This window comes from Phalacrocorax aristotelis, chromosome 3 (assembly GCF_949628215.1).
Source record: "Phalacrocorax aristotelis chromosome 3, bGulAri2.1, whole genome shotgun sequence".
Taxonomy (NCBI): domain Eukaryota; kingdom Metazoa; phylum Chordata; class Aves; order Suliformes; family Phalacrocoracidae; genus Phalacrocorax; species Phalacrocorax aristotelis.
In genome coordinates this window covers 94,601,900-94,623,746 of record NC_134278.1, presented here as the reverse complement: position 1 = coordinate 94,623,746, position 21,847 = coordinate 94,601,900, and the positions used below count along the sequence as shown (strand labels likewise).

Genomic DNA, 21,847 nt, shown 5'->3' with positions numbered 1-21,847 from the left:
GGGTCGGCGGGGGCGGCGGGGATTGGCGGGGCGGGGCGGCTGGGGGCGGTGGGGATTGGCGGGGCGGCGGGGGCGGGGGCTGGAGGCGGGGCGGGGCGGCGGGGAGCGGGGCCGCGGCGGCGGGGCAGGGACCGTGTCCGCGGCGGCGGGATGGTGGACAGCGTGTACCGTACGCGGTCGCTGGGGGTGGCGGCGGAGGGGCTACCGGACCAGTACGCGGACGGTCAGGCGGCCCGGGTGTGGCAGCTGTACATCGGGGACACGCGGAGCCGTACGGCCGAGTACCGCAGTTGGCTCCTGGCGCTGCTCCGTCAGCACCGCTGCCGCTCCGTCCTCGACGTGGCCTGCGGCACCGGGTGAGGCCCCGCGCCCCGCGCCCGCCGTCCCCCGGGTGTCCCCGTCCCCCGCCCCGGGGCCCCGCTGCCCCCGGCCGACCCCGTCCCCCGCCCCACCCCACCCCCGGGCGCCCCGGCTCCGCTGACAGCCCTGTCCCCAGGGTGGACTCCATCATGCTGCTCGAGGAGGGCTTCCAGGTCACCAGCGTCGACGCCAGCGACAAGATGCTCAAGTACGCGCTGAAGGAGCGCTGGGAGCGGCGCAAGGAGGAGCCCTTCGACCGATGGGGTGCGGGGGCCCCCGGGGGACCGGGAGGGGCGTGCGGGCACCCACACCCCACCACCCACCACCCCCGGCGGCTCCCGCCCTCCAGTGGGGTGGGCAGGGACCTGCCAGCGCCGCTCGGCAAGCCCGGGCCAGATCCCTCACCCGCAGGGGCCAGGGAAGGGCTGGGTGATGCTGAGGTGGGGGCGGGGCAGGGGTGAGGGTCGGCTGGTGGGTAGGTGGGGGTGTCGCTGCCCTCACCCACTCCCCTGTGCTGTAGTCATCGAGGAGGCCAACTGGCTTACACTGGAGAAGGACCTGGAGAAGCCAGGGGATGGGTTTGATGCAGTCATTTGCCTGGGCAACTCCTTCGCGCACCTGCCTGACTTCAAAGGTGAGGGGGGTGGGGGGGTGGGGGGGTTGGGGTGGCAAACCACAGCACCTATGCACATGTCCGCAGCGGCTCCCAGCAGGCTGAGAACGTGCCCAAACTCATGCCACAAGTTGGCAGTGGATTACACAGGGTGGTTGCTGTGTCATGGTATGTCTCCAGGGAGGCTGAGAACGCGCCTCAGTTCATGGCATGAGTGGGACCATTGGGTCCTGTGGTGGTGGTGGAGCTGTGTGCGTCTATGTCACATCTTTGGAATGGCTGGAGACACACCCAGACTTGTGCCACAAGCTGGGTGGTGGGTTCCCCTCATGTCACACTGCCACAGCGAGGCTGAGAACGTGCCTGAGCTCATACCATGGGTGGAGCTGTAGGTTCCCCAAGCTGAGACTTGGGGGGGATGGGGGAGGGGCAGAGGGGGAGAGCACGGGAGAGGTATATGGGTACGATGGGGCCCCATGGGCTGCACCACGGGGTACAGCCAGTGCCTGGGGATGCCATGGTTTCCTCCCCAGGGGACCAGAGTGACCACAAGCTGGCCCTGAGGAACATCGCCAGCATGGTGCGGCCCGGGGGGGTCCTGGTCATCGACCACCGCAACTACGATCACATCCTGGCCACAGGCTGTGCGCCACCGGGCAAGAACATCTACTACAAGGTGGGTGGCTGTCAGACCCTGCCCCATCCCACTCCCTCCCTGCCCCAGCCTCAGCCCCCTGGCCCCAAGGGTGTCAGGTGGGTCAGGAAGCAGGGCTGGGAGCAGGGCTGTGCCCAGGCTGGGGGCCACTGTGTCCCTGCAGGACACAGACGTCCTCCTGCGGTCCCCAGAGTGACTTGACCAAGGACATCACCACCTCGGTGCTGCTAGTGAACAACAAGGCGCACATGGTGACCCTGGACTACACAGTGCAGGTCCCTCCCACCGAGGTGGGGGCAGACCCAGAGCTGAGGTGAGAGGAGCCACGGGGTGGCTCCCAGCACAGAGGGGTAGCTGGTGCTGTGCCCCACTGTCCCCTCACCTCACCATCATTGCCTCCTTGCAGCAAGTTTCGGCTCTCGTACTACCCGCACCGGCTGGAGGCCTTCACGGCCCTGCTGAAAGGCGCCTTCCAGGGGAAGTGCCAGCACAGCGTCCTGGGCGACTTCCAGCCCTACACGCCGGGGCAGGCCCACATCCCCTGCTACTTCATTCACGTTGTGAAGAAGACGGCCTGAGGAGGACCATGGAGATGGGACTGTGGTGGCTGAGAGCTGCAAGCAGCTCTGGGAACAAGAAGGGGGCTGGGGACATTGCTGAGAGATGCCTGGGAGCCCCCATCCGTTCATTAAGAGCACTCGTGAGAGCTACCAGAGCCCGTGGTCCGTGTGTCCATGTATGGGCAGGGTACAGGGTGAGGGGGACGGCCGCAGCTGCATCAGGACTCCCAAGGAAGTGACCAGCCCCCGGGGGGTGAGCATGGGGTGGGTGGAGCCACAGCCTCACCCCCATGCTCCCCAGCTGCAGGTGCCAGTCATGCCTGTAGTGTGGGGTTTAGGGCTTCCACTGAAGCAGAGCCAAGGGTGGTCTGGCTCCTGGGTGGTTGCATGTCGCTGCCAAACCCTGTGCAGCATCACTCACAGGGGTGTACTGCAACCGGTTTTCTCCCTTGCAACACTACCCTCCCCACCCTGCCCCCAACCAGGTGCTGACCCCTTTTCTCGACACCCCTCTGTCCCATCCAAGGGTGCTCACCCCACTGCCAGGGCTCCCAGCATAGGGAGGCTCCGCACACCCCACTAGCGCTTTTGCTGTGGCTGCAGCTCCCTCCTCGCCCACCCTGGGGAAGAGGTGGTAGCCAGATACCAGCAGCACATTGTGGTCAGGGACAGCGCTGCCTGAACACGCTCAGGTGCCAGAGCAAGAGCAACAGGGCTTGACGCGCACATCAGCTGGGTCTTCATGCACAAAATGCCTGCAGCTGCTAGTGAACCAGCCCTTCGAGGAGGAGCTCGGTGGGGAGCTGGTCCTCAACAGCCACACTTGCCCGCAGTCTCGGTGCAGGCAGCAGCAGGGCAAAGCAGCAGCAATGAAACCTTGGGCTGGGGTGCACACAGACCCCTGGCTTAATATGGGGATGCCTGTGAGCCCGCACGAGCAGCTGCAGGGAGCTGGCAGAGGCAGCTGCTGGCCAGCTGACCCCCACACCGGGCTCAAGTGGGGATTTAACTGGCATCCTTGACAAGGGCTGGGAAGCAAAGCATACACAATCACTTGGTAGCTGCTGTGAGGCTGTGGCAGGAGGTGAGACAGGACTTCAGTGGGGGGTCTGGGCCAACTCATGCTCAGCCCAGGTTACACCAAAAAGAGCAGCGCTGGGCTGCTCCAGCCAAGGGTCGAGCATTTCCAAGGCTGGTGCCCTCCCTCTCCCTGTGACAAGTTTTTCCTAGTATCCAGGGTGGATTTCCCATTGTGCCACTTGCCCGCATTGCCTCTTGTCCTGTCAGCCAGCACCACCAGGAAGAACTGGGCTCCCTGTGCAGAGGGAACTCAGCTCCCATGTGAGCAAACCCCACTCCCTTAGCCTTTCCTCATCAGCCATGGGCTCCAGCCACTCTGGCAAACTTTGCCGGACAAGGGTGACCCCAGCCCTGTTTGCAAGTGCGCTCCCCGCTCTACCTGCGGGACACCGGTTTCTCTGCAACAGCCAGCCCACCCAGGGCTTGCAGGGACCTTCCAGAGCCCACAGATGCCATCAACAAGCAACAACCTGAGGCCAGGCAATGAACACATAGTGCCAGAAACCTGTATTTATTCAGTGAGACCATGTCGAGCCCAGGTCAGCTGCAGCAGCAGTGCCCCAGGTCCTGCTGCCCTCTGGTCAGCCCTCACCAGGGGCTGACACCCCAACAAGCAACTGCCTCCAGCCCTGCTCTTGCTGCCAAACCGGGTGCAGTTTGGGCCTCATTCCCCCACCGATGCTGTCACCCATGGAGACACTCCTACACTGCCCACAACCATGAGACTTGGCTTCTTCCCTGTGGGGAAGCCACCCTGGTATGCTCCTGACAGCCACAAAGTGCCCCCTCCAATGTGAGGGCCTGTTACAGAACCCACCGCCTACTTGGCTAAGCAGAGCAGCACTTCCACCAGGCTTTGGCTCAAGAAAATGCACAGCTGCTTTTTCACCCAAGCTCAAGAGAGGGGGGGCCCTGGAGACATCAGAGAACAGCAGATGGGTGCCTCTTTGTGTCTGTTCTCTCACACCCCCTAACACACCATCCCCATCACTCCTCCAGTCCCAGCTCTGCTGACCATTAGCAGGCAGCAAACTTCTGCTGGATGAGCCTGTACCTGAGCAGCTCCTGCTCAGAGACTGATGGCTGCAACCTCGCAGCAGCCTGCAGGAAGTCTTCCATAGTGAGGATCAGAGCGGAACTCTCTGTATCCAGCCCTGCATGAGAGAGAACAGGAAAGGGTAAAAGCCAAGCACAGGGGCAGCCAGCAAGATCCAACAGCCTCCCCAACCAGCCACTGGAGAATGGAAGGAAAACCTGTCTCTCTCTCTTTCCCCAAGGAGAGAGGCCAAGCATTGGAGATGAAGATGACCCTACCTTCCTCAATCCATTCCACCTTGCGTTTGAGAGCACACATCATGGCGTCTGAGCATAGAGCGTAGATGTCTGCCCCTGTGAGCTGAGCCGGGCACTTTTCTAGGATGGCGGTGAGATTCACAGAAGGATCCAGTTTAAACCTGCCAAGTCAGAAAATGGCAGGTGTAAAAGCCACAGAAAAAACAGACCAGGAGAGACGCAGCAGCCAGCATGACTGGGCAGGAGGAATCTGAGGCCCCATGTTTAGCCACTTCTGGACCGTGCTCTGCATGCTCCAAAAAAATCAAAGGGGTTGGTTTGTTTGTTTTTTCAATGCAGTCAATTCTCTGAAACATCCCCACAGCAAGGTCCTCTCTCCTGCTAAGTAGGATCAAAGGCAACTTTGAATTCTCACTCAGAGAAACTAAGTGCTCCACATTCCTGGGAACAGCCTACAGCCAGGGCCGGATAAAAACATGTTTAATTACATGTACAAACCACTGTAACACCAAACCATCCCATTGGAGCCGCACTGCAGACAGTGAGCCTCCTTCAGCACCAACGGTGGCACAGTGCTGGAGGGCATGACTGCCAAGCCACATGGTGTGAAAAGATGCTCACAGCCAGCCCACGCTCTCACCTCTCCTGCTAGCTTATCCTCAAAGGCAGCAGCAATCACAGCTATCCATGACAAAGTCCCTGCAGAGGCAGATTCACAGCTGCTCACCCAGCTTTGGTGGGTGGTATCTCTGCATCTGAATTGCAGGGCTTCCTTTTCTCCCTCCAGAGATGCTCTCAGGAGCTCAGAGAAGCTGGGGAAGCAGCCAAGCCCCACTGCTTGGTGATCCCACCCAGACAGTGTTCAGAAAGACACACAGAGCACAGGCTGAACCCTGACCCCAGTGTCGCAGGAGGAAAGGCAGCAAGACAAAGGGAGCTGCCCGCTCCCTTGGCCTGGAAACAGCAGGACATGTGCTAGGGGAGATCCTGCAGGAAGCAAATGGGAGCTTCCTGCCATGTTGGTGCACTGCAGTCCCGTCACACTGTTAGGATCTGGCTGAGCTCCTCAGAGCATGTGGGCACAATGACTGAGAAACTCTACCAATCCCTCCACTTGGACAGCCAGCTGAGCTGCTCCCATCTCGCAGGAAAACCAGCCCCAGTTCTGCTTCTGGAAGTTGCCTCATCCTCTTCCCCTACATGCTGGCTGTGAGTCAGTGACTCAGGTGCTCTCCAGGGCTCAGACATGAAGCCAAGCCAGAGCACACTACGCATAAACCCCAGGAAGGCTGCAACCCGTTGGAGGGTGATGGAAGGCTGCTGCAAGAACACAGGGTCACTCACTTCCTGGTGACGGCGCTCAGCACCTGCAGCTGTGACTCCCGGTCTTCGTTTATGCCCACATAGACCAGCTTGTCAAACCTGTCAGCAGAGAGGAGACAGTCAAGAACAGGCCAAGTCAAACCTGCCGCTGGTGCTCAGCCATGTGCACTGGAAACTGAAGGGTGGCCCTGGGGCAGGTCTTTTTGCTGCCAAGTTCAGGAAGGATACAAAGCTTGAGGGGGAAGCAGTCAATGTGCTAGAGGGCAGGGCTGCTCTTCAGAGGCACCAGGGCAGGCTGGAGAAACAGGCTAACAGGAGCCACGTGAGGCCCAATGACAGCAGATACATAGTCCTGCCCCAGGACAGGCAAGCCACAGGCAAGAGGACAGGCTGAGGGGCAGCTTTGCAGACCAGGTCCTGGGGGACCAATTTCTCCCACCAGTTTGGTGCCACAGCATGACCCTTATTGCCCTGCTCTGCTGCTGGGACAACAACCAGACTGGTGAGGGATAAGAAGCAGTGATATCTTGTGCTGCTGCTACAGCCACAGGTGCTGGCCTCCTCTTGGCTTCATATCTCCCCCACAGGCCAGGGCTGGGGGGCTTTAGGAACAGCCTCTGTGGAGGAAATGTGGTAGGGACACAGTCCAGCTCATTACTACCTGACAAGCTCCAGGGAACTACTGGAGCAAGGCGGGGTGTGATGTGACATACCTGCCTGGCCGGAGCAGAGCTGGGTCCAGGAGGTCAGGCCTGTTCGTAGCTCCAATGACAAATACCTCTCCAGTGGAATGAAGGCCATCAAGCTCAGCCAGGAGCTGGGAGACAACTCTGCAGGGAACAAGACAGGATGCTCACAACTAGGCCTTGGCAAGACACCCACTGTCACCCTCAGCCACCAAATGAGAAGAGGAATAAGCAAGGCCACTGGCAGGTCTATGTCTTGGACTTCAGCTCATGTTCCTCTTCTCTGAAAACCCCTGACACAGCCATGCAGACTTCTCTGTTTGAGTGCAGCCAGCGAGTGTGTGGGCTTATTGCAAAGTGAGTCCAAACCCCTGGTACCAAGACCGTCCTTCAGGCCTGTGCTTTGCTCCATACCCTTCCAGGATGGCCACACATGCTTGTGTTTGTTATCAGAGGCTGGCAACACAGACCAAACATAGGCAGACACGCATCGCTTTGGCTCAGGCTCCCCACTCAGATGTGCTGGCTGATCCTAACTCCCCCTGCTATGTGGTACTGCTCAGCAAGTTCAGCTGCAAGACTGCCCTGTCAGTCCATGCAGGAACAGGGGCACCCCAGCAGGCCAGTGATGCTGCCAACCAGTCCTCAGGGTGGTGAACAGTTAACACTGCATATCTAGTTCTGTGGCCATGGGGCTTAAGCTGGTCTGGCAGCACTGCACTTCAGCACTGCACAGACCTCCTGGAACAGGGATATCTCCACTGGGTTCTGGGATCCCCTTAGGCAACCAACAGACACCATACCCAGCCTCTTCCAGAGCTGCTGGTTTGCATATGTGAAGATGGATGCTGGGGGCACATGGTGTCACTAAAAAACTCTGCAGAACACCTCGTGGATGGAGAGAAAAACTGGATGGAGACTATCAGCTCAGCAGAAGAGGCCTGGGGCAAATAACCCTGTTTCTGGGTATCTCAAAGCTGTACATATTTTGCTTCTACCAGAGGCAGCTGAAAGGTTTCCCACCACAGGGAAACAGCAGCTGATAGGAGGAGAGCACGGCAGGGGTGTGAAGGATGACCTTGGAGAGGCCAAAGGGAGCAGTTGGCAGCCACAGAAGCAGCTGGAGGAGACTCTTAACCAAATGTTTGCACAACAAGCTTGGGCAATCGGGAATCTGTGGCAACGCGAACAGCAGTATGAATGTCCAGAGAGACGAGACAGTCAATGCAGAGGAGCTCAAGGCAACAGGGAGGGAAAACGTAGAGAAAGAGGGTTGGGGTGGACTCTGCCTGGCAGGGCAATCCCGTGCATCCCCCCAGCTGAGGCAGGTATGCTACTCACTGACCTGTCCATGACACCTCCTGAATCTCCACTCCTCCCACGACTGGGGGCCAGGGAATCCAGTTCATCAAAGAAGATAATGCAGGGAGCAGCTGCCCTGGCTCTGGCAAACACTGGGAGGAGACAGCAGAAAAGGTGAGAAAGACCTGGAGGAGCAGGCAACAGCAACAGGACCTCCAGCAGGGAAGAGCTGTGGATGGAAACCAGCTGCCCACTGCCTCACCACCACCTGCCTGAGGGGCTCAGTGGGAGGGGGGACAGGCAGCACCCAGCGTGATGGGCCTCAAGGCTCAGCTGTGTCTCTGAGGGGCTGCTGTCCCATCAGGAATACCAGGGACAAGAGTGACAGGAGCAGAGAGAGCAGGAGGGGAAGCTGCGGCGAGGCAGGGAACAGACTGGGTGTAGAAGACAGTTGGGTCCGTGCCTTTGCTGGCAGCTGTGGGTGGCAGTTGGGAAGAGGGGTTTAGGCACTACCTCCTTGCCTCCAGCACCACAGAAAAGCCCCATCTTCCCACAAGCAGGAGCAGGATGCATCGGCTCACCATTACGCACATTCTCCTCGCTTTGCCCAACATACATGTTGATGAGCTCTGGTCCTTTCACACTGTGGGGCAGGAGAAGAGGGAGCCAGTTAGAGCATGCCCATCCACTGCCAGGAAAAAGCCGGCCCCATGGCGTGACCTCCCATTCTTCACCTAAGGAACGTCATGGCGCACGTGGTTGCCACGGCTTTTGCCAGCAAGGTCTTCCCTGTCCCTGGAGGCCCGTACAGCAGCAGACCAGTGCGGCACAGACCCAGTGACAGCAGCTCTGGGTGCTCCAGGGGCAGCTGGATAGTGTCCAGGATCTCCTTCTTCACCTCCTGGAGCCCACCAACATCCTGCCAGGACACAGAGGGGATCTGCCAAGAGAGGGAGAGTCCCTGTCAGCACTTATTCCTGAGCCCCAAGCAGACCTGGGCAGCTCTTGCTCCAGTGGGGTACTAGTCAGCGGCCCCTTGCGCTGTCAGCTGTGTCCCCAGGCAAGCTGTGCTTGCAGCATGATGCCTTGTCTCCAATCCTCCACTGCACCTCATATCACCTGTCAGCAAAAATATCCCGGGGAAAATATTTGCCAGCCTTGTCTGCAGCTTTGAGGGGAGGGAGCCCTGCTGCAGGCAGCCCTTGGGACAGGTAAGGGAAGGTAAAAATAAGAGGGGAGGAAAAAGAAAAAAAGGAAACCAGACCTAGCAATTATGAGCTACTTGTGTTCAGGGCACCTTGTCCCCCAGGGTGGCGAGACCATGCAAGGGCTTCGCACCAGAGTGACAAAACCTGAGCTACTAGGAACTGTCATGTGAAGGAGGATGTGAGAGACAGACATCCTGCAGAACAGTGTACAGAAAGGTGGCTGCTTTTGAAAGGAGGGATGCAAGAACAAAGTCCATGGATGCTTACAAGAAATAGATAGGGATGGGGTCAACCGCAAACACTCAAGGGATCATTGTGGAGAGGAGAGACAGCAGACTTGAGAGGGGTGAGCCATGCCACTTTCGTTATTTTATGCCAAGCAGAACAACCTCGGAGGATGATGATGCTCTGCTCAGTTCAGAAATAGCAGGAATGCCACAGTTTGCATGACAGAGCCTCATGAGAGTCAGAGCATCTCTCCTGGAAACACAGAGAAAGCAAAGCCCCAAAACACTTCCCCCCAGCTGCTGGCTGGGTCGGGAACAGGTGCCAGCACAAACGAGGAGTTTAAATATAGGCTAGGGCAAAATTCTTTTCCCCTCAGACAGTTTGGCTCTCCTTCCTTTGCTACTTGAGATAATGTTATCTCATGCTATTTCTCCAGCTGTCCAGCAAGTCCACCAGGAAAATCAGGTCAGACAAGATAAGGATTTCCAGGAAAAAAAAGAAAATCTTTTAAAGCAAAAAGTCCTCCTCCTTCAGTTCTGATGAATGGAAGTGTTGCCCTCTCCCCTACACTCTTGCTTATACTGCCTTGGTAGAAAAAGCTCTAGAGACATCAGCAAGGGAGCTGGAAAACTGCAGCAAGGTTGTTTTCAGGGGAGAACAGTGTAAGTCCAGAACATGTTTCAGACACTGTTAGCAACTGGAGGTTTGAAATGAGTTCTCTCTATGAGGCTCAAGCTGTAACTGCAAACAAATGTGTAACAAACCAGAAAATGAAAGCAGGGAATTGTAAGTTATGTACATTGAGAGTATCCAGGTCTGCTAATGGGCTTCCTGATCCGCAGCCAATTACTAAGAAATTGATAAAGAATTGTAAAATACAAACAAAATTAGCTCCCATTCGTAGAGCTCCCTGCAGAGCATGCTCTGTGGTAATTATTTGTTTTATAGCGAACTTGGCAAACACACCTCAAAGCAGAGCTCATTTCAGTCTCTAGTAAGTTTATGAATGAATTAGGTCCCAGAGTAGCTCCTGGATGACACCAGCAAGGTGTCATCCTGCTAGGACAGGACTGCAAGTGGGCAGCTGGGGAAGGTGCCAGGATAACTGCTCCAAGGCCAGCGTTTCCTGTCCTGTGCTGAGCTCAGTCATTCACAGTCAAGCGCATAGAGAAGAGGCTCTGATCACTTCGCTTGGTCCTAACGCCATATTACCCAGTAAAAACAGTCACCCCAAATGCTTTTTCCCTGGGTCTCAAGCTGCAGAGGCAGATCACGTGCCACCCGAGAAGCTGACTCTGCCAGTTTTCTCTGACACTCCAGGTCCCTGTCCCTGAAGAACCCTCATGCTCTTCAAACTACCTGGCTGCCAGAAAAGTCCGTGCCAGCTCAAGCACTGTCCAAGGCCAGGGATCAAGTATAAGGCTTCTCACACACGTGAGGAAACTGCCTCACCAGCTTGTGCTCCAGCCTCTCTGTTCCTATATGCCAGGGGGCTGGAGAGCCAGCCTGCAGCTGTCTTTGCCTCTTGAAAGGCTGAGCTACACAGCTGGCACCCCAACTGAGCTGTTTCCAGTTAGAGCAGCAAGGGCTTTCCTGACCAAATTCAAAGCTAAGAGGGTGAAAAGCACTGGTGGGAGAAAGCCTACAGTGAGACTGTTTCCCACCCAAGGCTGGGGGAATAAGTGGAAGAACACAGCATGAAATGACGTGCTAGAGCACAGCCCCACCTGGCAAGGTCTGCAAGAAGTATCTTGAGCCCTACAGCTCTAGAAAACCGACCCCCGCTCCCTCTGCCCCAGCATCCTACCTTTGGGGCTCCCACTGCCTGCGAATGGGCGTCATGCAGCTGGTCCAGTGCAACATTAAAATCATCCTCAAGCACTGGGAACCCAGCAGTGCAAAAATCTCTCTCCACTTCCTCACTCAGGCCGCCTGGAAAACTGGTGAGGAAAGAGAAAGGAAGGATCAGGCTCTGCCCCACTCCTGGCATTATCAGGCTGGCTGCATCCCCTGCCCTCCCTCGCCTCCTGCCCTGTTGCCTGTGCTACCTCAAGGCCTGAATGCGGGTACAAGCAGCCCGGCTGCTGTGGGACAACAAGGCACAGAAATCTCCCAGCACAAAACCCTGTGAAAGTGGAAACAAACAGCATCAGTTCAGTCCCTGACCACAGCTCCAGCTAGGCCATAAAAGGTGTATGGGGAAAAATTCCTTGCAGAGCTGTTCTTTGAGCTTCTGTGCCCTGGTTAAAGGCTCTAGCTTCTTTTTTATTTTGTTCTCTCTCTAGTGGCTCTCTTCTAGCAGAGCTGAGCATCAGCCAACACCTCTGCAAAAAGCATGCAGTCCTTAGGCATTAGAAATCTGCAGTTAAAACTAATATCTGAGGACCAGGATTAACCACTGAAGAAGTGGACTGGGGCCTTTATTCCATGACCACGTAGGGAAGGTTGCCCCAGCACTCCTGGCTTGCCCATCTCCACGTGCTGTTGTGGATTCACTCACTGCTGTCCTGGAGGCCAGCTTGGATAGGCTCACTTCTTTGCCCAGAGGCAGACTGGCAGTCAGCATGCTCAGCATTGACCTCCTCTGCTCTTCTGAAGGGGCTTTGATTTTCACCTCGTGAAGGAAAGCAGTCTGCACATCTGTAGGAACATCCTGGAGCTTGCAGGTTGTGCCGACCACCAGGAGAGGGTGGCTGTTGAGAAAAGGGGGACAGTGCACAGTCTCAGCTCTGTGAAAGCTTCCCTCTTACACTGCCATCACCCATGCCAAGTGTCTCTCCAATGGCTAGCCTTTCCTCCAAGAAATGTGCACATACTAGCCAAGATGTCTTGCAGCCACTCTCCTCCAGCTTGCCTTTGAACTGCTTTGTGAACTCTGACTCCAAGTCAAGGCCCTTCAAGTGACATCTTATTTCTTCACTTGACATCTCCCTCCCTGAGCCCTGGTGCCCGTCATCAGCCTCAAGATTCTCCTGGGGTCCAGCTCCCTTCCAGGGGTCCCTGTAACCCTTAGCATGCCTCACAGCAAACATGCCAGGTTTGCTCATCTGAACAACTCAGAAAACAGCTTCAGACAACAAAGCTTCCCGATTCCCTCTGCCACTAAGGTGGAAAAACAAGGGCCATCTGAAATAAACAAAGCAAGTCTGGGAGAGAGTCCACCAGATTAAAAATAAAACAGGGCACGTTAGCAATCAGTCACCTTGATGTAATGGTGACTGCTGCCCAATGAATGGCAGAAGCAAACAAACACCTCGGATGTCCACAGAAAACGTGCACTGTCCATACCTCAGTGCTGGGTCTCTGTCCAGGAGAAGCTGTCTCAGAGTAGCGATGACCCTGGCGTCCTCTCCTAGCCTGTCCCGGTCTCTGCCAAGCACCTCAATGTCCTTCAGCAGGAGCACACATGGATGATACTGCTGGGCCTGGGCAAAGGCCATCTGTACTTTCTCCTCTGTTGCTCCACTGGTGTCACTGCACAAACTAACGCAATCAACCTATGAGAAAGATCACACAACACAGTCTGCAGCGACTGCAGCAACATGGACAGCTGGGGGACCCAGGACAACATTCACTTCCACAAAGCTTTCCAAAGGCAATTCACAGCTGAAAGGAGATCTAAGTGGATGTTTCCCAGAGACATAAAATAGACACATTCAGGACTTTCTGGCATGGAAAAAATGGCCATTTCTTCCTTTTCTGCATGAGGTGACTGGGGCAGGAGGGTCTTGTCTAAAAGATGCGAGGCCAAGGGTCTGAAGAAGTCAATACAGTGGATGTCACGGCTCAGCAATCTAAGCTGGAAGAGATGGGAAAGCTGTGGAAGAGGCCAAGAGAGGGAGAACAAGGTGCCTGGGGGAACACTGCAAAGAACGGAGGGGGAAGCTCAGGAAACTGTTCAACCCAGTGCCACATAGGCTCAAAGTGCAAGAGGAAGGTCAAAGGTGGTGGTGGTGGTGGAAGTTAGAGGTGGCTAGAGGCCCAGACACTGTTTACAAAGCAAACACTTGACGAAATCATCCAAAAGGGAGAGGTGACTGGTGAGCCTTGAACAGCAGCTTGAATGCAGCTGGAAACAGGCAGTGCTGCCTCCTGGTGCTGCAAGGTTGCTCAGGGAGAGCCAAACCATCTCTGGGATTCCCTGGGCCTCATCCTCGGAAAGGGTAGCTTGGAGCAGGGAGAACGCCACAGCCTCAAGGTCTGACATAAAGGGTAAGGATGGGGACACAGAACAGAGAAACTCCTGTGCTTGTGTACTATGGAAAAAAACCCCAGGAGTTAGGGCTGTGGCTGGCATAGCCAAATGGCAGCAGTATCTGTATGCAAGTACAGAAGGGCAGAGAGAAAGGACAAAAAAATGCTGATCATCAAGTGCTGGAGATTACAGTGTGGAGGAATTACTGTGTCCTCGTAGGAGAGCAGGCAGAACAGTCAGAGGAAGGGAAGAGAAGGTGGAATGGTAATGTAAGCATTGCAGTAAGTCAGAAAAGGAAGGGAAAGTGTAAAAGCTGGGGTAGGAAAATAAGATGGATAGAAAATACCTCTGGCTTCAGTAGTAAGAGCATTAGTCTTCAAAAGCAGCACACAAAGCCAAAACCAGAGCTATAGCCTTGCACATCACACTAGAACCTGAAGCCACCTGCCAGGATATGGCAGTGCCACAGTGCTCCCAAACACATCCTGTACATAGATCCAAAGGTACCAAGAAGTCTCTGCAATCTTGTACTGGATCCCAAGAGCTATGACACACCTGCAGAAGAGTAAGAGCTCAGCACCACTGAGGATCATGTCCAGAAGATGAGCTTCCAAGCAGCTGGCCAAGGCTGTATCCAGCTCCCCCACTGACCCACTGTTAGAGCTTTACTTAGATAGAAAGTAAGTTAGAGACAGCAATGTCAGCTTAACAGGACCCAACTTCTAAACAGAAGAAGAAAACCTAAATATCCAAAACACTTAGCTTGTTTCTATGAGTTTACTCTAAAAATACCCACAACAAAGGAGCAAGTCTATGTTTTCCTTCCACAAAAAGGGACCTTACAGCTCTCTTCTTTCCATCTTCTTCTTCCAAGTCCTTTCAGAGTTTCAGAAACTCTCCTAGAAAAATCACCATGTGACTTCCAATCCCCTCACTTTTGCAAACCTAACTCTACAGATTCAAGGAGATTAGCGGGATGCACCCAGACTGTCAGAGTGAACAGAAGGGGCATGCAGAGGGAAAATAGTATTTTTATCAAGTCAGTGAAGACTGCCTTGGTGATCAGAACCTCTGGTGCTGGATGAAGACATGGACTAGTCCTCATGCTGTCCATGAAGCTTACCCAGTACAGCCACAGCTGTAAGAACATATGAATGGCTGTACTGGTTCAGTCCAAGAGGCCATTTAGCCCACTGTTTTGTCTCCAAACATGACTACAAGTCGCTGCTTAAGAAAAAGTAAGATCAGGGTAAGCACATATAACCTCCTCCCCTCAGTACTCTCCGGGCACCTACCATTCCCACCAAAAGGGATTTTCCCAGTCAGATGTCATTTCGTAACTGTAGATTTCTCCTCCAAATACTCTTGTCTACATAAAGAACCATCTCCTTTAGCTTGCCTTTTCCCACTAACATCACCTGACAGCCCCAGGCCTCGTGCTGGCACAGAGAAAAGCAAACACCTTTCACTCTCTGCTGACCACTCAAGATCTTGTAAACCTCTATCAAACTCTCCCTAAGTTCTCTATTTTTCAAGCTGAAGAGCCTGTTCAGGTGCTGTTCACCACACAGAAACTGGTCTATACCCCCAACCTTTCCCAGTGTTTTCCAGTTGTGCTTTACACGTTTGTGCTGGGGAGACCAGAACTGCCCATGATATTCAAACAGAGGCAAGACATCAATCTGCACAGCAGCAGCACCTACTCTCAAGTTCGTTGTCTAAAGTGTAACCTTATTTTTGACATATATGGAGAATGGAGACAAGTTTTCATGGAGTCATTGGCATAAAACCAAATTCTTGATACTGACTGGTGACAGCTTGAAATCTATCATTTTCCATGTAAAACTAACTATGGTGAATTTTACCTGCCTTTTACTGCTCAGCCACTTGGTGTCATTAAAGCTCTCCTCTAGTCCAAGGACAGCCTGTCTCCCTTTTCTTTTACTGTTAATAACTTATCAATAAACCACCATATCACAGTTCACCCCCTTTCCCAGGTTATTTCTGAGCTCCCAGCGCAGATGCCTGCAGAGCTCCACTGCTGATTGTGAAGACTCACCAATGACTCCCATCCCGTTCCCAATGTTTAACCGGTGCTTTATCCATGCCAAGACCTTCACTCACATCCCACTGCTACTCAATCTCCCAAAGAGCCTTTCGAAACCCAAGTAGACTGTGCTGGTCAAGTTACCGTCACCCCATGCTTGGTAACAGCTTCAAGTAACTTTCTGAAGGTTTACAGGACAGGACTTCCTGTTGCAAAAACTACACGAACTCTTCACGAGTAGGGAAGTCATCCCAGAGTGTCCTAGCTCTATCCTCCACTCTAACCTGCTACAGGTTTGTGCCCTTTGAAGGATGCCTCGTTTCCATCAAAAGCCCTTTCCCACCTATTCATCTCTTCTGTCTTCCAGTTACTTTTCTCAAGCCCATCCCAACACCACCTATGCAGTGGCCTTGTGTTGTGGTGCAGTGTCCCTCATTCACCTCCACAGCAGATGTAAGACTTCCTTATCTTGGCCAATTATTTCTTTCTAAAGAAATCTCATTTTAATGTTGTTGACCTTTCAGAAGCCAAGCACTGCTATGGAAGATTTGGGGGCTTTTTTGCTCTTGGGATGGGGGGTCGTGAAAGTGAACACAGTTACAGGGCAGCTTTTCAGCAGGCCACAAGATTTTGAACCAGACCTGGCACATATGGTGATACCAAGCCTAGGGCTGCTTTTCTCTTCTAGGCGTCCCACCTAGCTAGAGAAGATCTCGGCATCATCTCTGCCTCACTTCCCAACGTGCCTTTTGCCCAACCTATGCAGGAACAATTGAAAACACCCAATGCTGCTCCAGTTCCTGGATATTCACCCCTCCTATTTCTCTCAGTATATTTTAGTTACTGCCACCCTCTGGGGTATAATATCAACTCGATGCCCTATCAAATGACAGGAAGTCAGTCTGCTGAAATACAACTGCGTATTGCAGTATCTGTAAAGTACATCAGACTGACAGCAATAATAGCAAGAGTCAGTAAAGGTACAAATGCACCCCCTGGGCCAAGAGATCACTAAATTACTGATTCCAGAGTACTAGAGGGTACAGGCCAGAGGAAATACCTCTTCATGCTTATGTTCTCTTCCTGAGCATCTGGCCAGTCTCATACATGGGCTAGACAGGCCTTTAGGCTGATCCAAATGGTTGCTCTGAGGTTCTGCCCACCAGAATTCATAATCTGTGCCAGAGCACGCTGCTAAGCTCAGCATACTAAGACTCCTTTTGTCTGCATGTGCGTATGGGAGCAGCTTCTGGGTAGGCCCTTGTCATGGTCCCGTGAAGCAAGGGTGTTGGTACGGCTAACTTAAATAACGTTTCTGTAATTCTTTGTATGTTCTAAATCCATGAATCAACTGACTGCAGGAGGACTTACCTTGAAGAGGTGGAGGTTGAGGCAGCTACAGACAGCTCTGACAGCCATCAGTTTCCCACTGCCGCTTGGCCCTGAGAGGAGAACACTGCCGGCCCTGCTCAGTGCACTTGCCCTGTAACAGAGGCAGTTCTCCCAGTTACTGTGGAGCAGGGTCCCAGCTCTCCTGGGGCTTGCTAGAAAGATTTCTAACTCACTGACTGTTCAGGTGAGGCTGAAGAGCACCACAGAGCTGCTTCACAACATCAGAAAGTCCAGGAGGAGACAAACTGCTCCAGAACTCATGGCTGTTATAGGCTGGGGCAGATGGGACAGCGCTGTTTGTTGAACCAACCTGTGAGGAAGGCAAAATAGCACCCTGTGGAACACCGCCTGAGAAAAGACGGGTACCAAGTGACAAAGTCTGTCCTGAAATGCCATTTTTCAATGGCAGGAGACACAAGCCCCCACAGGCACCTTTGTCTTCCATGCAGCCTCAGCCTCAGACCTCCTGTATACCCTCCCTGCTCTCCACTGACATCTTACCAGATAGAGAGAGGTGTTCTGGGTGTCCACCAGGTAACCCTCAGACTGCTCGCCTTCCACCATACCTAAAATCTTCCTCACTTTGAAGTAAAGCTCTGGCCACCTAAGAATGAAAACAAGCAGCCTAAACTGTTGAGTCAAGATCTTGAAGGCAGAAACAAAGCAGTGGTCCACAAGAAGCTGGTTGAAAGGCACAGGTAAGCAGAGATACTCTTGCCCTCTCCCAGGAAGGGTCTCCTATATGGACCCCACCGTGCTGTTTGGCCAGACAGAACAAGAGGACTGTCAACAGTTACAGCTTCTGCCGGTGGCTTCAGTCCATGGCTGCACTAACCTTTTTTCATCTAAGAGCTCAAGAATTTTCTCTTTTGCCAACACTTCCATCACTACAAGTCTGCAGAGATTCACCTGCAGCGTATAAAACCCTACAGCGCAGAGTCCTCTAGGCTGCAGACTAGGACTCACCCAAATACCACGAGAGCCATATGAGCATCCTGTCCCAGACACCTCATAGGAAAAACACTTCTTCCTACATTGATATCCCACTAGACAGGTTAAGGGATCTGCAGCGGTTTCCTCCAAGATTTTCTCCACCCTCTGAATAACTGTACCACTTACACACACCAACACAGTTCCAAGCTCTTTAGATCCCATGAACTGTGCTGTCTTCTCTGGCTTGCCACAGGGCAAATATATAAGCCCACAAATGGAAGACTTGTGCCTCTTACAGTACTGCCTCCCTCTGAGAAACAGCCTAGAAAATACTTATCACAGTAGTGCTATAAAACTATTAAATTTTAAAATACATAGCGGAGCTGAGCAGTGTTACAACACATCACTGATACACCCTGCATGAATGATTCAAGGCAATTCTTCGCATCACACGCCTTGTTTACTGGTGGCAGTCCCCTCAGTGACACAGCTGAAGCATTTATATTAACAGCAGCCAAATCCTGCTGCAAGCACCCCTACTCCAATACAAAGGTGACTCCCTCTCATTTAACACAGAACTGTTTCAAAGCCATACGAGCAAAACCAAGGGAGGCAGAATTGGTGGCCAAGCAGAAAGTTATTCTAACATGAACCGTCACACATCGACAAGCCCAACTTCCACTTCGCCCTCTTTATGTGGCGCTGGCTGTCCTCAGGACACCTCTTCCTCCTCTTCATTCTTTTTTCCCCATCAGTTTCTCTTTTTCCTTTCTTCCCTCCATGACTATTTGAGCTCATTAAGGGAAGCCTCCCTCTTAGCTGCAGCCCTCCATAATCCCATGAAAACATTTCCCTCTTCCCCCTAAAATAAGAAGTAGATAAACCCTAAACTCCAGGAAAAGATCAGAATGGAATCAACTGTTCTGTTTCAAGAGAGTCAACAGCAGAAAAAGTTTTTTCTGTCACACACACATGTAACAGAGCTACAGTTTGTTGCCACCTACCTTAGGAATTTGTCTGCATTCACTTCTAAAAACTCGGCATACCCAAATGTTGGAACACAGAGGATGTCTCCCTCCTGGACAAGCCTATAAAACAAACAGGCAGTTTCCCCAGTGAAACAGAGTGAATCCTTCCGGTCATGTGTCCTCCCCGCCCCATACTGCATGCGTTTTTACAGAAAAGGATGTAGCTATTCATACCAACTCATTCCTTTCCCATAGATAAAACTATAAATAGCATGCTAAAACTTTAAGTGGCTAAAGGGGCTACTAAGGGGAACCTTCTGGGAATGGTACAGAAGACAAACACCATTAAAGAGCATCTCTTCCAGACAAAATAGCCTCCTTATTCCTGCAGCAGCTGAGTATAATTCCAACAGAAAGCTTCGAGAGTCAAATGGAAGAGGCTTGGGGCCAGGTGTCACAAGAGAAGGTAGCAACACATCTGGTTTCCCGATTACTCAACTTCATTGAAAGCGGACAACTGGGGTTGCAAACATGCCCCAGAATAGAGGTTTGTGGGTAGCTCTCAGGAGCCCTCCGCATCGGATGGTGAAACACGAGGAAGAAGACTTGAAGATGACTTCCAAAGGACAGCGCAAGAGATGTTGCGTGCAAGGGAAGCATGCTTACAAGAAGACGGTACAAGCGGATATTCTTAAACTACTCAGCATCTGCATTACGGTGTCAATTATGCACATCACGGGCACGTATCAGAGCTGGGTGCCACAAAGGCAGGGCAAGGGGGCGTCGCAGGAGTACACCCCACGAATATAAACACCTCTCCGGCCCACACAGCTCACCGGGGCGTTTTGAAGTGCTTGTAGAGGACACGGTCATAGCCTCCCCGGGCGCTGTAGGCCGGCGAGCAGACGATCTCTAGCTGCAGCTCCTTGGCAAAGGGGGGCACAGAGAGCACGGACCGGCTGCCTTTCCCGTCTGCGGCGCCGGATCTTTCGTACCTCTGCAGAAGGAGAAAGCAGGCACCGTGAGACCCCGCTGCCGCCTGCCCCGGTCTGCCCTCTGCGTCCCCCCGGTGTGTGCCCGGCCCTGGCTCACCCGCAGGCAGAGGTGCGCGACGGCAGCGGGGTCGCAGCCCAGATTGAAGGCCAGGGCCGGTGCCAGCAGTGCGACGCCGTCGGCGGGGCCGCGGCGGGCGGCCCGGGGGTAATCCCACGGGGGCGGCCGGGCCAGCAGCGCCGCCAGGTGCTGCCGGGCCGCCCCCTCGGCGCCCACCCACACCCACTCCCCCTGGAAGAGCCCCAGCGCCAGCAGCCCGCGCCGGCTCACCCACACCTCCGCCCCGCCGCCGCCGCCGCCGCCACCGGGGGCCGCCCGCAGCCTCGCCGCTCCCCCCTCCCCGGTAGCGGCGAAGCGGGAGACGAGGGGCGGCGCAGCGGGGCGCCGGCAGGGGGCGCCCGCGGGCGGGGGCTCGCGCGGCGGGGGGGGCGGCGGCGGCGGGGGGGCGAGGGCGGTGCGCGTGCCGTTGCCCAGCAACCCCTGTAGCGCCGGTCGCGCCTCCAGCACCATCGGCCCCGGGCCGGGGCCCGGCCCCGGCAGCGCCTCGCCCCGCCGCACCAACACCGCGCCGCCCGCCGGCCGCCCCGCCCGCCCCGCCGCCCCCAGCAGCACCCAGGCCAGCGCCGGCGGGCAGCGGACCGGCCACACGGCCACCCGCCGGCCGGCCGTCAGCCCCAGCCGCCGCAACAGGACCCCCCGCAGCCACAGCTCCGCGCCCCGCCGCCCGCCCGCCTCAAGCGCCACGGCGCTCAGCAGCACGGCCTGCGCCCCGCTGCGCCCCGCCGGCCGCACCGCCAGCACCAGCCCGCCGCCCCGACCGCGCAGCGCTGCGCACAGCGACGGCGGCGCCAGCAGCAGCGCGGTCACCGGCGCCAGCTCCGCCGGCGGGGCGTCTAGCGGCCGCAGCACCGCCACCGCCATAGAGCCGCAGGGCGGAGCGGACCGGCACCTCCCCGCCACCACCGAGACGCGCGGCTAGAGAGGGCGCGGTGCGCAGGGGCGGGGCCGCTCGCCGGGCCTCCGCACGCTCCGCCCAGGCCATAGAGAGGCGGTGCAGAGCGGCTCCGCGGGATCAGGGATCATAGGGCGGGCGCCGACCGCTGGCGATCCCGGAGCTGCCCGCCGCGGTGGTACCGGCACTCGTGGCACCTCGCCCGGCGGCTGAGGCGATCTCACCCGAAGGCCGAGCCTCCGCGAGGCCCTGCTTTCCGGCCCAGGGGGCGCGAAGGGCTGGTGGCTCGGGCGGAGGACGGCGCAGAGGCACCGGCTCTGTCCTCCGAGGGTTTCGGCGGGACTGCAACCAGAGGCAGGATCCCCCCCTGAGGGGGAGTGGGGCCAGAAGGGCGGGTGAGGCCTTTGCAAGCCTGTGTTCCCAAGCTTGCCGCCAGCAGAATGTGGAATAGTGGAATCAGTAAGGTTGGAAAAGACCTCTAAGACCATGAAGTCCAACACCCCCAGGCCTCCTAAACCATGCCCTGAAGTGCCACGCCTAAACATTTTTTTAACACCTCCAGGGATGGTGACTCCACCACCTCTCTGGGCAGCCTGTTCCAGTGCCTGACCACTCTTTCAGTAAAGACATTTTCCTTAATATCTAATCTAAACCTCCCCTGATGCAGCTTGAGGCCATTTCCTCTCATTCTATCACTGGTAACTTGGGAGAAGAGACCAACACCCACCCCACCACAACCTCCTTTCAGGTAGTTGTAGAAAGCAATAAGGTCTCCCCTCAGCATTCTCCAGGCTAAACAACCCCACTTCCCTCAATGTCTCCTCATAAGACCTGCTTCTCCAGACCCTTCACCAGCTTCGTTGCCCTCATCTGGACACGCTCCAGCAACTCAATGTCTCTCTCGTAGGGAGGGGCCCAAAACTGAACTCAGTACTCCAGGTGTAGCCTCACCAGTGCCGAGCACAGGGGGCATGATCACTTCCCTACTCCTGCTGGCCA

The 21,847-nt window shown here is 55.1% G+C and overlaps 2 protein-coding genes across 6 annotated transcripts; one reads left to right on the top strand and one right to left on the bottom strand.

Moving 5' to 3' along the window:
• The first annotated feature begins 97 nt into the window (after positions 1 to 97).
• GNMT (glycine N-methyltransferase) lies at positions 98 to 2,343 on the top strand. The gene is made up of 6 exons (XM_075088566.1): positions 98 to 356; positions 497 to 624; positions 881 to 994; positions 1,507 to 1,649; positions 1,820 to 1,941; positions 2,035 to 2,343. The coding sequence occupies exons 1-6, from the start codon at positions 151 to 153 to the stop codon at positions 2,204 to 2,206; spliced, it is 885 nt and encodes a 294-aa protein (XP_074944667.1). The 5' UTR covers positions 98 to 150; the 3' UTR covers positions 2,207 to 2,343.
• A 1,414-nt stretch (positions 2,344 to 3,757) lies between these two features.
• Positions 3,758 to 20,878, bottom strand: PEX6 (peroxisomal biogenesis factor 6). Of its 5 annotated transcripts, none has more exons than XR_012659805.1 (17): positions 19,936 to 20,877; positions 19,680 to 19,840; positions 18,880 to 18,963; positions 17,444 to 17,546; positions 17,116 to 17,252; positions 16,922 to 17,033; positions 12,597 to 12,805; positions 11,809 to 12,001; positions 11,357 to 11,433; positions 11,116 to 11,248; positions 8,607 to 8,812; positions 8,386 to 8,515; positions 7,916 to 8,024; positions 6,598 to 6,714; positions 5,906 to 5,983; positions 4,583 to 4,722; positions 3,758 to 4,422 (listed from the first exon to the last, which is right to left on the bottom strand). XR_012659805.1 is itself a non-coding variant. In XM_075088554.1 (17 exons), exons 1-17 carry the CDS (start codon positions 20,815 to 20,817, stop codon positions 4,286 to 4,288), a joined length of 2,940 nt encoding a protein of 979 aa, XP_074944655.1. In that variant the 5' UTR covers positions 20,818 to 20,875; the 3' UTR covers positions 3,758 to 4,285. The 5 variants fall into 5 exon arrangements, 4 of the variants coding, with proteins under 4 accessions (XP_074944655.1, XP_074944656.1, XP_074944657.1 ...); XM_075088554.1 differs by having other exon boundaries at positions 8,454 to 8,515; positions 19,936 to 20,875; XM_075088555.1 differs by lacking the exons at positions 11,116 to 11,248; positions 11,357 to 11,433 and having other exon boundaries at positions 8,454 to 8,515; positions 19,936 to 20,876.
• Positions 20,879 to 21,847: the final 969 nt, after the last annotated feature.

What these genes read in the sequence shown, in the direction of transcription:
- PEX6 (XM_075088554.1), bottom strand. Translation starts at nt 20,817, where the DNA reads ATGGCGGTGGCGGTGCTGCGGCCGCTAGACGCCCCGCCGGCGGAGCTG. An exon ending in AATGCAGACAAATTCCTAAG is followed by an intron (nt 17,547 to 18,879) that starts GTAGGTGGCAAC and finishes TTTCATTCTTAG; the next exon opens with GTGGCCAGAGCTTTACTTCA. An exon ending in ACCCGCATTCAGGCCTTGAG is followed by an intron (nt 11,249 to 11,356) that starts GTAGCACAGGCA and finishes TTTCCTCACCAG; the next exon opens with TTTTCCAGGCGGCCTGAGTG.
- GNMT (XM_075088566.1), top strand. Translation starts at nt 151, where the DNA reads ATGGTGGACAGCGTGTACCGTACGCGGTCGCTGGGGGTGGCGGCGGAG. An exon ending in GCACCTGCCTGACTTCAAAG is followed by an intron (nt 995 to 1,506) that starts GTGAGGGGGGTG and finishes TTTCCTCCCCAG; the next exon opens with GGGACCAGAGTGACCACAAG. An exon ending in GGGGCAGACCCAGAGCTGAG is followed by an intron (nt 1,942 to 2,034) that starts GTGAGAGGAGCC and finishes GCCTCCTTGCAG; the next exon opens with CAAGTTTCGGCTCTCGTACT.